The sequence below is a fragment of the Thamnophis sirtalis genome, unplaced genomic scaffold (genome assembly GCF_051295495.1).
Source record: "Thamnophis sirtalis isolate CommonGarterSnake01/CBP01778 unplaced genomic scaffold, rThaSir2_p1.2 scaffold_2, whole genome shotgun sequence".
NCBI classification, from domain to species: Eukaryota; Metazoa; Chordata; class Lepidosauria; order Squamata; family Natricidae; genus Thamnophis; species Thamnophis sirtalis.
The window spans coordinates 115611884-115625837 of record NW_028261382.1 but is presented as its reverse complement, the minus strand read 5'-3'; the positions used below and the strand labels follow the sequence as shown (position 1 = coordinate 115625837).

Sequence of the window (13954 nt, the reverse complement as noted above, 5' to 3'; positions counted from 1 at the left end):
TCAGTAAAAGCAGGCTGGGAATAAATGCTTCTGTTTTCAGAGGTGAAGGACCAACTGGTAACCATTTTACTAACATCTTACACAACTATATTTGCTCCACAATCATCATCTTGGAAATGATTTGGAATTTGTCTCTTAAGTCATGACACCCCACCGAAATTATGGACTTTTTCTTTATTTTCTGGCCTGTATTCAGGGCAACAGCTTGCCTGATGAACTTGAAAACTTTTTGGGTCATTTTGGTTGATTTATTTGGCTTGGCTTGTTTTTGTTTTGTTTTGAGAAGGTAAATTTTAATGCCCATTTAAACATCTATTCTGTAATATTTCTATCGTGAGGTTTCATAAGGCTCAGAGGATAAACCAATTACTTCTTGAATTAATCAGGCAAGACTGGATCAAGCTCAATCAAGGGAAAGAAATCTGATTTGGCAGGAGAAATCAAGGGATTACAGATATTCCAAATCAACTTTCTTAGCGACAACTTACTCGTTTAGAACAATAGGAAGATGTTTGCTTAATAGCAAGTTAAAGTTTTATGGTTGAGGTCTAGACTTTATCATATAGGTAAGACAAGATTGCCACTAAGCTGAGTTGATCCAAGTAGTTAAAACGTTATTATATTTTGAGTCTAAGATGATAAGATTCATTAGTGGACAGATATTGCAAAATACTTTTGATCAAATGTGTTACATCTATTCCAATTTTGACTCCAAGTTGAGAGAAGCTTCTATAGTGCTGGATGAGTATTTACTTTCTTTGATATGAAAAGCGTGAGTATGGAAAAATGAGGATATACTTTCAAGAAGAGTTTGGACGACCATTTGTCTAAAATGGTATAAGGTCTCCTGCTTGGATGGAGGGTTGGACTGGAGAATCTCTGGCATCCCTTCCAACTCTATTATTCTGTTCTGTTATTCTGTTATACTTGCCATGACCACATGTATCCACGTAACCAAGCCCAAAGAACAACTGGAATGGTATAGGATCTCTTGGCATGGGAAGAGGGCTGGACTAGAAGACCTCCCAGGTCCTCTCCAACCCTATTATTCTATGTGTCTATGGAGCTTCTCAGTCATCCAGGTCATGGTTGTCCCAAAGGTGCCTTTTCAAGAGGCAACTGGACTTCCTGGGTTTTCTTTGAAGACTTTTCGCTTCTCATCCAAGAAGCTTCTTCAGCTCTGACTGGATGGTGGAGAAGTCAGAGCTGAAGAAGTTTCTTGGATGAGAAGCAAAACATCTTCAAAGAAAAACCAGAAAGTCCAGTTGCCTCTTGAAAAAGCACCTTTGTGACCTATTATTTTGTTCTGTGTTGTTGCTCAGTTTCTTCCAGAATGAGCTTCATCTCTTTTGGTCTGAGTTTTGGAAGAACTTCTTAGACTAACAGGTTGGAATTATGTTGGGTCTGGTAGTAAAAGCTTTCACTTGGGCCATGGATTTAACCCTGTTACGAACCAGAGAACTCAGCATTAAAGTTAACACAACTCAGCTACTGAAAATAGCTTTTGACCAGATCTTTCCTTCCATCTATGCGAGCTTTTCCAACCTAGCACCTTTTAGATGTGTTGGTTCCAGTCTCTGCCAATCCTGCAAGCATCAATTCATAACAGAAGGTGACAGAAAACACCCAGTACTGATATCACAGCATAACAAAACATAAAGTGTTGGCCAGCTGGATTTCAGACAATGGAAGAGATCAGCACGGGGAATAATACTGTATTGACTAACACTAGAATCCAAATAATTAAGCACAAAGCTTCTGTTTTCAAAATCAGCCCCTATGAAGTCAAACAATGGATGCTTTCCTCAGCAGCATGAGTGATAGGGAAGCAAAGCATCACGATTTCATTTCCATTAATTAACACAGAATATACTTGTCTCCAGAAGGACCAACTCCTGTATGCAAATATGTGCTAGGAAACAACAGAAGGGCTTGTTTCTAATACAAAAAATAGAGGCTCTTATCATAACAGGCAGGTAGTCCATAATACATAAATCACCTGGTTTTTTTTTCTTATTTCCCTCTTGCTCGGTGTGAGGGAGAGTGCTCGGGTTGGCACGAGACCTCCTTGTGCGTAAGTTCAACACAGGGAGAAGCATCAAATTAATCTCTCCCTGCTTGAAGGTGACCTTCCTGTCTCACCTTCTGCCTTCTCCTGGAGTCGAACGCTTCCTACCTTGTGTGAGCAGCTGCAGGTTTCGGACTTCCTCCCTCACTTTCAGCTGGAGCACTTGCTGCAGAATGTGCTGACGCAAGCTCTCCTGAGCAATCCCCATTCGCTCCAGCTTTTTGTCGGTTAACCGGAGCAGCGCGCGGCCTGGATCCAAAGGAAGAGACAAGAGGAAGAAGGATTACTCCAGGATTTGCGTTTAATGAATAATAAAAAAAAAATTCTACATGCTGTCAATACTTTCGTTCTAGGAGAGAAAACCTGCCCGTGGTGCCAATATTCTCTCGGAAATAATCTGATTCACAATGGGGTAGATTGAGAGGAATAGGTGGGCCCCCGAAATATTTGTTGGCTCAGTGATTTAATTACATTCCACACTGGAGATCCAGGTTCCGAAGATGAAATAGCTCATTGAGATTCCAGCGCCTGTACTTGTTATAGGAAAGGTGCTGTGCTTGATATGTTATGGTCAAAAAGGTAGCTATGAGGACTGCACAATTGCTTAGGAGGAGAACATAGAGCAAGAACAATAGCATTTAGACTTAAATACCACTTCATAAGACTTTACAGAAAGGGATGCGGTGGCTCGGTGGCTAAGATGCTGAACTTGTTGATCAGAAAGGTCGGCAGTTCAGAGGTTCAAATCCCTAGCGCCGTGTAACGGAGGGAGCTCCCGTTACTTGTCCCAGCTTCTGCCAACCTAGCAGTTCAAAAGCATGTAAAAAACGCAAGAAGAAAAATAGGGACCACCTTTGGTGGGAAGGTAATAGTATTCTGTGCCGTTTTGGTGTTTAGTCATGCTGGCCACTTGACCATAAAGATGTCTTTGAACAGCACTGCCTCTTTGGCTTTAGCAATAGCAATAGCAGTTAGACTTATATACCGCTTCATAGGGCTTTCAGCCCTCTCTAAGAGGTTTACAGAGTCAGCATATTGCCCCCAACAATCCAGGTCCTCATTTTACCCACCTCGGAAGGATGGAAGGCTGAGTCAACCCTGAGCCGGTGAGATTTGAACAGCCAAACTGCAGAACTGCAGTCAGCTGAAGTAGCCTGCAGTGCTGCATTTAACCACTGCGCCACCTCGGCTCTTGAAACGGAGATGAGCACCGCCCCCTAGAGTCAAGAACAACTAGCACATATGTGCGAGAGGAACCTTTACTTTTACTAATGCTTTACAGCCCTCTCTGATTGGTTTCCAGAGTCAGCATTTTGCCCCCAATAATCTTGGTCCTCATTTTACCAATCTCAGAAGGATGGAAGGCTGAATCAGGATCAGGCTGCTGCAGTTAGTTAGCCTGCAATACTGCATTCTAACCGCTGTGCCACCACAGCTCAGTTTTATATACTCAAGATCTCAAGTTCAATCCCTGGTCCCTGTGCTTAGGAGGAACATCTAGCAAGCAATGGGAGAGATCTTTGTTGAATAGGTAGGGAATAAATTGTACTTGCTGAGGGCTCATTTGTATGGGGTCAGTGTAAAGTAGTTGTACTTATCTACAATATTCTGCCACTTTATTCAGATGCATCCCTCACAATAGAAGACAATGTAGACAACAGAAGCCAAAGTAGAGTAACACAATCAATTAAACTATCAAAAATATTTTAAAAAATAAAGTGCAACAGGAGAAACAGGTCTTTAACCCAAAACTTGCACGTACAACAGGATTGTGCTTGGGTGATGGGCTGGTGGAAACATTACTTAATAAGAAAGATGTTAATCTGGAACAATCTTCACAGAGGACTATAAATCCCAGCACTTCCTTCACCTTGTGACCATCAAAAGATTGACAATCTCTGTGGTGACATAAGGGCCTCAGAATGCATCTTTAACTGTCCTTGGGTCCTGGAATAATAATGCTCTTTGGCCCTCCAAATATTTATTTATATCCTGCCTTTATTGTATGTGTGTATGTATCATCATCATTTTAGCCATTGTCTATTCACAGTGCAAATTGCTGTCCTTCCTTCCTTCCTTCCTTCCTTCCTTCCTTCCTTCCTTCCTTCCTTCCTTCCTTCCTTCCTTCCTTCCTTCCTTCCTTCCTTCCTATATTTCCCCCAAAACAAGAATCCTATCAAGTGAGTTGGGCTGAGAGAGAGTGATTGATCCAAGGTCATCCAATTGGCTTTGTGCCTAAAGTGGGACTAGAACTCACAGTCTCCTGGTTTTTAGGCCAGTACCTTACCTATTAGACTTTAGATAGTCGTATCAGGAGAAATATTTCATTGTGGTATGGCTCTTCTTTATTAAATAGTAGCAATCCTAAAATCTAACCCCGACCTAATTGTTCAAATACTCTCCATTGTTTTTGAGTGATATTGGGAGAACACCAGCTATCCCACACAATGAAGAAGCTTCTAGTTCAAGAAGAAAAAAGTTAATAAAAACTGAACATTTTAATTCCTGGAAGTGTTTCAGCAAATAATTTATTGTCCTGATGGGAACTATATTGATCCTTTACAAATCTTGGAGATAAAAGACTGTTAAGATAGTTCTGTTTTTCAGCTGAACCTATTCAGGAAGCCTTGATGATTTGAAGAGGAAGAAATAATCATAACTCGAATTCCCGTCTGAAGTATAAATTCAAGCACAAATCATATTTAAGCTGCTTTGGAAATGCATTGCAAAATGTAAGACAGCCATTTTTGGAGCTTGCAGGAAGGACCTCAAAGAGCCACAAGGCAAATTAAATACAAATCTAAAACTTTGGCAGACAAGACATATAAATTTACATTACTTGTTCCTTGTACATTTACAAACTCATTTCCTAGATGCACTAACTGTTCAGTAAATATGGCTGTAGGTAAAATCCTGTCTAGGGTAAACTCAACTCTTGGGAACTTCCTTGACATATCCATGCAGTTTTCCTGGATAGTTTACTGCCGTTTTCTTCCAAAATGCTTTTAACTACTGAATCAAGCCTTAGAGTTCTCAGTGGTCTCCAGAGGTGGTATTTTGCCAGTTTGCCCCAGTTTGTAGTGGTGGTGGCAGAAGGCACTGTGCACCCACCCAGACATCATCATGGATGCTCTGCACATGGGCATGCACTCCCTGTTCCGAATCGGTAGCGAAGGTAAGAGGATTTCCTCCCATTCAAGTGTGAATGATGCTTGACCCTGCTTAATGTCCAAATCTGGCCAACGTTACCCAAGGTCAAATAGCTGCTAAGGCTATAGATTGATTTTATTTTCAATTAGACAAAGCATGACCTGTTGGATCATCATTTCCTAGATAGTTCCTCTTACCTAAACATAGAAACATAATGACCAAGGATAAAAGAAGCAGTAGGAGTGGGAGTGAGTTTTGATTTCCTGTCAGTTTCACCATGGCTGTCCCGTCCCCCCCTCTAGCAGTTGATGGTGGGACCAGCTACTCAGCCTCCAGAAAGCTAGAATGGTACCAGATCTCCAGTGGCCAAAGGAGGGGCTGGTCTACCAGGCCTCTGGAGGGCTATGCCAGGACTGGTTGGCTAAAATTCCAAGCAGTGGTGTGGAGACACATCATACTGAATAAGCCATACATCTGCCAAATTTCAACCCAAGAGGAGTCATGGATCTCAGGATGCATTTTATAGATGAGTCCACATGATTCACTTAAAAACTATGGCAAAATGTTGTTATAATATTGGGCATGACTCCCTTAACAGCAATCTTGCTTAGTCAAAGACATTCTGATCTAATTGTGGTCATAAGTCAAGGACTGTATATAAGGTATTCCTTTTACTTCTTTTTAAAGTCCTGCTTTCCTTTCACCAATGGATACAACAACCCGGAGCCACTAAATCCTGAACAAGTGTTGTGGCCTGCCAGTGGCCAGTGGAGCTGACATCAGAATCAAACAGTGAGGAGGTTGGGGAGGAATATGGGCCAGCCTTGGAGTTTGGGGAAGGCTCTAATGAAAGCTCTGTGTTGGAGGCAGAGAGGGAGCCAGAGCCATATACCAGTTGATTAGCTGTCTTCAGAGTCAGACATCAGTGAGGCAGATGAACAGCTGGAGCCTACAGCACAGGTTCAAATCCCAGTAAGGGTATGGCTAGCTGATGAGAGCTAAATAGCTTGAAATAGATCTATACTAGTCTCCCTTTATTTATTTATCAGCACAAATTGCAACACACACGTATGTATGTATGTATGTATGTATGTATGTATGTATGTATGTATGCTGCTATTATGCTCTGAAAAGAATTGATGTGTTCTTGTCCTATAGAGGCAGGCAACGGCTTTATAGTTTATTCCTGCATGAAGTTCGCTTGTATGATATATGTCCTGAGGACAAAGACAGAGCTATCATGGAAAATTCTTAAAGTATTAGAAAGAAGATGTGGCTTGCATGCAAAAATGTTGAGGATTGAACCTGGGTTCAAGTCCCAGCACTGCATGGAAATATCTACCTTTGAAACACTGCAGAAAACCATTATCAGTCAGTGAGCTGGATGACTGTTAAGATCTATTCTTATCTCCTATTCTCTATTGCCTGGAGAAGAAAAGGTCATTTTTCTTGTCTTCTGACTGGTAACAGAACATTCTCCTGTCCGTGAGCCAGAAAATAGCAGCAATGTTTCAACAGAATGAAACAATCTCGCAGTTTTTATGTAGTCAACAAATTATAATTTGAGATCAACCAAGCTGTTCTGAACTAGGCTTCTCCAGCAACAGGGAGCCGAGTCCTCATCCCCATATACCCCTTTTATTTAATTTACAGTGAATTCCTCTCCAGCAAAGTCCTGGCCCACAGTCTTTCAAGATAGTTCACAATTACCAACCTTTATCAGTCTTGGATAGTGGCCAGGCCGATATCTTTCAGACACCACAATCAGAAGTGGTATTCAGCAGGTTCTGACCAGTTCTGAAGAACCGGTAGCGAACGTTTTGAGTAGTTCGAAGAATTCATAAATACCACAGCTGAATGGCACCGCCCCATCTATTCTCTGTCTCCTTAGTCTCAGCTGATCGGGAGGGAATGGAGATTATGCAGTATCCTTCCTCTGCCATGCCCACCAAGCCACGCCCACCAAGCCATTCCACACCCACCAAACCATGCCCACAGAACCGGTAGTAAAAAAATTTTGAATCCCATCACTGGACACAATACTTGGCAAGAATGCAGGAATGAACTCATTGTCTCCTGCAATCACCCCTCCCTTTCACTCCCCTTTTATTCCCTATGGGAGGGGCCATTCACTGTCCACCTGTGGCCTTACTCCCAAGTCAACCCTTGTTCCTTAGCTGTTCCCTTTGTCTGGCAACTCTGAACATGCACACACTGGGAACAGGCTCCAGCTGTTCATCTGCCTCACTGATGTCTGCTGCTAACTATCAGACAGCCCTGGCCCCCTCTCTGACTCCAACACAGAGCCCTCTTCAGAGCCTTCCCCAGACTCCAGGACTGGGCCATGTTCCTCCCCAACCTCCTCACTGTCTGAATCTGCTGCCAGCTCCCTTGACGCTAGCGGGCCACAATACAAGCCTCGTGCAATAGCTGTCTGCACAATTAATTCTACCACCCAATCCTTACGAAAATATTAGTTCACTCTTAAGTTCTGAACAAAGGTGTAATTTTCCACAAACCTACAGATCCTACATCTTCTTCTTCTTTAACCAAACACTATTAAGAATGTCAAATTGTGGATGGTGTTAATATTTATAAAATTAAATAATTGATGTTAGTAGAAATGGAAAATTAAAAGTGCACTATATCATCATCTTCTTTTAATGACCTCATAATCCCTTACAGGGTGGAGTCTGGGCAACTGAATGGAGCTGAGCCTTTACTGGCCGGATGCCCTACCTGACGCCAATGCGGATTCATATTCAGCAGATATATTCCCATCGTGCCCAGGGAGAGAAATATCTGCCCCCACCTAGGATCGAACTCACAGTCTTCTGATTGTGAGGTGAGAGCGCCACCTCTAGGCCACTGCACCACTCTAGAAGTGCACTGTATGTAAAGGAGAAAAGAATGCAGACAGCGAGCCATGCTATTTCAACCTATATCTCCGTATCTCTCTACAGAGATTCCATAGGAAGCTTATTGGCTTAACAGCAGGATTACTGATGGACCTTTTTCCTATGTGATCCTCTACATTCTAATACCATCAAATCCAAGAGAGAGAGAGAAACTGAAGTCTGAATGACACCAGATTTAGGTATAGTGTGAAAGTTAAAGGATGATGTTTAGCTTTGAGGATCTTTGAGCAAGCTAATCTTGGTTGATGGATAACCAACTAAAGAATTGCCCTGGCTAGTTTCATATAAGTAAGTTACTCTTGTATTGATATTTCATTGGCATGTATAGGGAAGATGTGAAGCCACAGCTGGTAAATAGGTTTCAATCAGCCTTGCAATTTTATTAAAAATATAAACTGCTTATTAAGTTCTCACAATTGTAATTACAAAGCCTTCAGCTCTGGATCAACAAAATAGCGTCTTGTTTTATCTCCTATTCATAGACATAATGCTAATCTATTCTAAAGCAGTTTAGGTATTCTTAGAGGTATTCAGCAGTATTCTTAATTGCACATTGTTAATCCGGTATTATGTATAAACAGTAAAGGCAGCCTTTCAAAAGTAATGAAATGGGGAAGAGCGAAGCTTGCCAACTGGATTGTGAGATGTGAAAGAAAGGAAGAAAAGAGACACATTCCGCAAACATGAAAAATCTTTAATACTTTAATATAAGGTATTCTCGTTCCTTTTAGGCCCATCTGCCAAAATGAATTTCTATAACCAGGTAATCTATACAACCAGCCAAACAAAGCAGCAACCCTCCAAAAATTCCACAAAATATGTATTTGTTAAACAAATTTATATAACTGCACAACTCACACAGTGAGGCTTGGTGGCGTACAACATTAAAAGTCCAGGTTTTTTTTTAAATCACAATTTAACCCCCACCCTGACCTCTAGCCCATGAAGGCAAATAATGATCAATTAAGCATTAGAAGAAAACAACTCACATTTGCATTGTGATAGAATACTGTTTTATTTGCTCTGGAAGCAAGGGATTGGTTATTCTTCATTATTGGAATAACTATGTTGGGAAGGAAGTAAATAAATCCTCTAGTTATTGATATACAGCTGTCAAGAGTATGAGTTGTGCTTAAATACACTATTAAAATTGAATGTGAGAAAGACAGCAATAGTATCATATATGAGATCAAGGAGTTTCTCATATATATAGCTAACAATGCATAGGCTCTACCGAGCTCTGGTAATAAAGTCAGGGAGCACAATGAGAAAATGGGACTAAAATTAAACATTAATAAGGCCAAACTAATGACAACACATACAACATTCAGCCTTAGAATTGGCAATGAAGACGTCAATGAAGAGGTGGTTAGCTTCTGCTTTTTAGGATCAACTCTTAACAGAGCAGACAGTCAAGAGATACAGGGTGGCCTAGGTTAGGGTACTGAGCATCTTGATCAGAAGGTTGATCAGAAGAAGTTCAAGACCCGCATGATGCGGTGAGCTCCTGTTCTTCCCCCAGCTCCTGCCAACCTAGCAGTTCGAAAGCATGCAAATACAAGTAGAGGTGGCGCAGTGGTTAAATGCAGCACTGCAGGCTACTTCAGCTGACTGCAGTTCTGCAGTTCAGCTGTTCAAATCTCACCGGCTCAGGGTTGACTCAGCCTTCCATCCTTCCAAGGTGGGTAAAATGAGGACCCGGATTGTTGTTGGGGGCAATATGCTGACTCTGTAAACTATTTAGAGAGGGCTGAAAGCCCTATGAAGCGGTATATAAGTCTAACTGCTATTGCTATTGCTAAGTAGATAAATAGGTACCACTTCGGTGGAAAGGTAACAACATTCCATGCACCTTGGCCAATAGCAGTAGTGGGATTCAAATAATTTAACAACCAGTTTGGCCAGGGTCAGGCTAGCTGTCGTGAGAAGGTTGGCCCATCCCCGTCCTCCAGCTCTGCCGCACATGTGGGATGAGCCTCCCACGATGGGCAACCTGACCCAGGGCGAACCAGTTGTTAAATAACTTTTTCCTCCACTATCAAAGTGGATCCTGGGCACTGAACTGCAATGGGAAGAAATGGGAAATGGAGTGGCTGGCAGGAGGGAAGGAGGAGGATCAGGGAGAAGAAAGAGGGAAAGCGGTCTTCTCCTCCTCACACTGGCCGCTCTGTTGCTTGTTTCTCCATTGCAGCACAGCGCAGCACCCAGATTCATTTCGATAGCGAGAGGGGGGACACAACCAGTGTGAACCGGCTGAATCCCACCACTGGCCTATAGTCTTGCTGGCTACATGACCACGAAAGCATCTTCAGGCAAAGTTGGCTGCCTCGCTTAGGGAACAGAGATGAACACAACCCCTTAGAGTCAAAGATGACTGGACAGAGGAAACCTTTACATTTTCATTAACAGTAACAGAACGAGCGGTCAAGAGATATACCATAGACTAGCACTAAGAAGCACATGAAGACCTTAGAAAAGATATTCAGATACTGTGATGTGTCTGTATCTACAAAGATCAGAATATGCAAGTCATGGTATTCCCTGTAACACTCCATGAAAACAGAAGTTGGATTTTGAAGAAGCAGGGTAAGAAGAATATTCAGATTTTGGAACTTTGGTATTGGAGATTCCCAGGAGTTTCATGGACAGCTAAGAAAACACACCGATGGATCGTCAAACAAAGCAACCCAGGCTTCTTACTTAAGGTGACCAGATTTTCAGATTGGTAAAGAGGGACACATTTGAACGGGGGGGGGGGGCTGGTTTGATTAAAAATTTTATACGGAGCAACAAAAATTTTCATACAATACAAAAATAGTATCCGCTCTTGCGTGGAGGTCTGAGGAGGCAGAGGGGTGGGAGGGGCACGAAGGAACCAGCGCAGCAGTGGCGGCACTGGGAAAGTGCTGCCCCCGGAGCCCAAGGGTGGGCGGGCTGGCGAGCGGGCGCCTTTCTCGCACACAGGGAAGGGGAGGAGGGCGGCGGCGGCGGCTGTTTCACTAACCCCGTGCAGGTTACTAATTCCCACTGGTTATTCACCAGTGAAGCAGCAAAACAAAGCAAATAGCCGCGAAGGCGAAATGAAATGGAGACTCGTGTGACTCACACAGCGTGCTAAGTGGACTCCAGCCAATCAGTGAGCTGGCTGGAGCCCAGGCCAATCAGTGAGCGGCAGGCTGGAGTCCAGGCCAATCAGTGAGCGGCAGGCTGGGCTGGCTTAGATTAGTGTAAAAATGGATGGGGGAACGAACAAGCGAGCTAGCGGCAGCTGATGGGCAGGGGAGCGAGCGAGCCCCAAAATAAAGTGGGGGTTTTCAAGAACGGCCCAGGACGCGGGACAAATTATGAAAAGGCGTGCCTGTCCCACCAGATGCTGGACATCTGGTCACCTTATTCTTACTGGAGGCCCAAATGACCAGGCTCAAAGTTTTGAAAGACAAGACAAAGGGAAGCAAAGAAAATATATAAGTGAAAAAAAAGTGCAAAGAAGACAATTCAAGAGGAAAAAAAGAAAGGAGAAAGAAAAGTTTTAACTGGCTTCCAGTCTTCTTAATACCAGTTACATGTATGTCTATATCTTCTCTCTGTAAGATTAAAACATAATTTCCTTCTTTCCATTGTCTACCCTTTCTAATAATCAAATCCCTAAATCACAAAATTCAGTTTCTTTTCTCCGCAAAAAGTCCCTAAGGGGTTTCCAGTCACTAATAACTGTAGTTATAGTCCTTTCAAACAACTCAATTTTGCCGTCTCTGCTAATTCTAACATCGTCACCAGACATACCTCCGTTGTGATTCAGGTCTTTCCATTTCTGTGCATGTAATAATCTTGTAGAAGTTTTCATATATAAAATCAATTTTCCATAACACTTTTCTAATTATCTCCCCATTAAGTCCCACAAGAAGAGTTCTGGTTTCAATTCAAATTATCCTATTTTGGACCATTATGCAAAGAAGTAGCTCTCTGAAAAAGGCTCTAATGCTGGAAGGGAGAAAGAAGATGATGGGGAACAAGGCAGATGGGTGTTTGCTAAGAACTGACACTGATTTGATGGCACATGATCAATCGGTAAAGCAATCAATCAAGCCATATAACATTAAAACATCTACAATATAATAGAAGAGCACTTAGATGTATATACTGCCCCCTAGGGCTTTACAGCAGTGGTCTCCAACCTTGGCAACTTTAAGACCTGTGGACTTCAACTCCCAGAGTTCCTCAGCCAGCTTTGCTGGCTGAGGAACTCTGGGAGTTGAAGTCCACAAGTCTTAAAGTTGCCAAGGTTGGAGACCACTGCTTTACAGCACTCTCTGGGCAGTTTACAACATCAGCATTATTTGCATATTTCCCCCAACAATCTGGATCCTCATTTTATCGACCACAGAAGAATGGAAGGCTGAGTCAACCTTGAGCTCTCTCAGGATCGTGGGCAGAGTTGGCCTGCATTACTGCATTCTAACCACTGCACCACCTTGTGGTATTCAAGTACATTAACAAAATATTCTAAAGGGGATTCCACTCAACTGGCCCTAATGCCTGGCGGGGACAGAGGTTTTCCTACAAATAAGCAGAGTTGGGACCTGAATTTGAATTTTTGAATTTGAATTATTTCATTTATATGCCGCCCTTTTCCCCGAAGGGGACTCAGGGCAGCTCACAATCCAAGTCAAGGGAAGGGGTACAAATAAAGAATAAAAAAGACGAACAGAACAATACACAATTTAAAAGCACACAACAACCATACCATTCGAGGGGAGGGGGCAAAAGCTCTTTAGCCCCAGGCCTGTCAGAACAGCCAGGTTTTAAGGGCTTTGCGGAAGGCCTGGAGGGTGGTGAGGGTTTGAATCTCCACGGGGAGCTTGTTCCAGAGGGTCGGAGCAGCCACAGAGAAGGCTCTCCTCCGGGTGGTCGCCAGTCGGCATTGGCCGGCGGATGGAACCTGTCCAATGGTGGGATTCAAATAATTTAACAACCGGTTCTCTGCTCTAATGATTACTTCCACTAACCAGTTCACCAAACTGCTCAGAAACTTAACAACCAGTTCTCCCGAAGTGGTGCAAACTGGCTGAGTCCTGCCACTGGACCTGTCAATTCCTGTGAGTTAGGTGAACAACATCTGGTGGGAGAAAGAAATAATGGTGTCTTTCTTACCACTCTTATCTAATAAGAGTGCTTCCACCTGTTTTCCTTTCTCAGCTAAAAATGAAACAGAACAGAATAGACTAACGGAGTTAGAAGGGACCTTGGAGGTCTTCTAGTCCAACCCCTGTGTAGGTAGGAAACCCTACACCTCTTCAGACAAATGGATATCCAATCTCTTCTTAAAAACATCCAGTGTTGGAGCATTTATAACTTCTGGAGGCAAGTTGTTCCACTGATTAATTGTTCTCACAGTCAGAAAATTTCTTCTAAGTTCTAGGTTGCTTCTTTCCTTGATTAGTATCCATCCATTGCTTTTCCTCATGCCTTTAGGTGCTTTAGAGAATAGCTTGACTCACTCCTCTTTGTGGCAGCCCCTGAGATATTGGAACACTGCTATCATGTCTTCCCTAGTCCTTCTTTTCATCAAACTAGATGCAACCATTCTTTATATGTTTTAGCCCCTAGTCCCCTAAACATCTTTGTTGCTCTTCTCTGTACTCTTTTTAGAGTCTCAATGTCTTTTTTACATTGTGGTGACCAAAACTGGATGCAGTATTCCAAGTGTGGCCTTACCAAGGCATTATAAAGTGGTACCACCACTTCACGTGATCTTGATTCTATCCTTCTGTTTATGCAGCATAGAAATGTGTTGGGTTTTTTGGCAGCTGCAGCACAC

The 13954-nt window shown here is 42.7% G+C and overlaps 1 protein-coding gene across 1 annotated transcript in view; it reads right to left on the bottom strand.

Annotated features, from left to right (window-relative positions):
* The window catches only part of SAMD12 (sterile alpha motif domain containing 12), a 325551-nt gene that overhangs the window by 200879 nt on the left and 110718 nt on the right, over positions 1–13954 (bottom strand). Inside the window, exon 4 of the mRNA XM_087706751.1 lies at positions 2177–2317. Within this exon, the coding sequence (XP_087562877.1) occupies positions 2177–2317 (141 nt within the window). The remainder of the gene's footprint in view (positions 1–2176; positions 2318–13954) is intronic.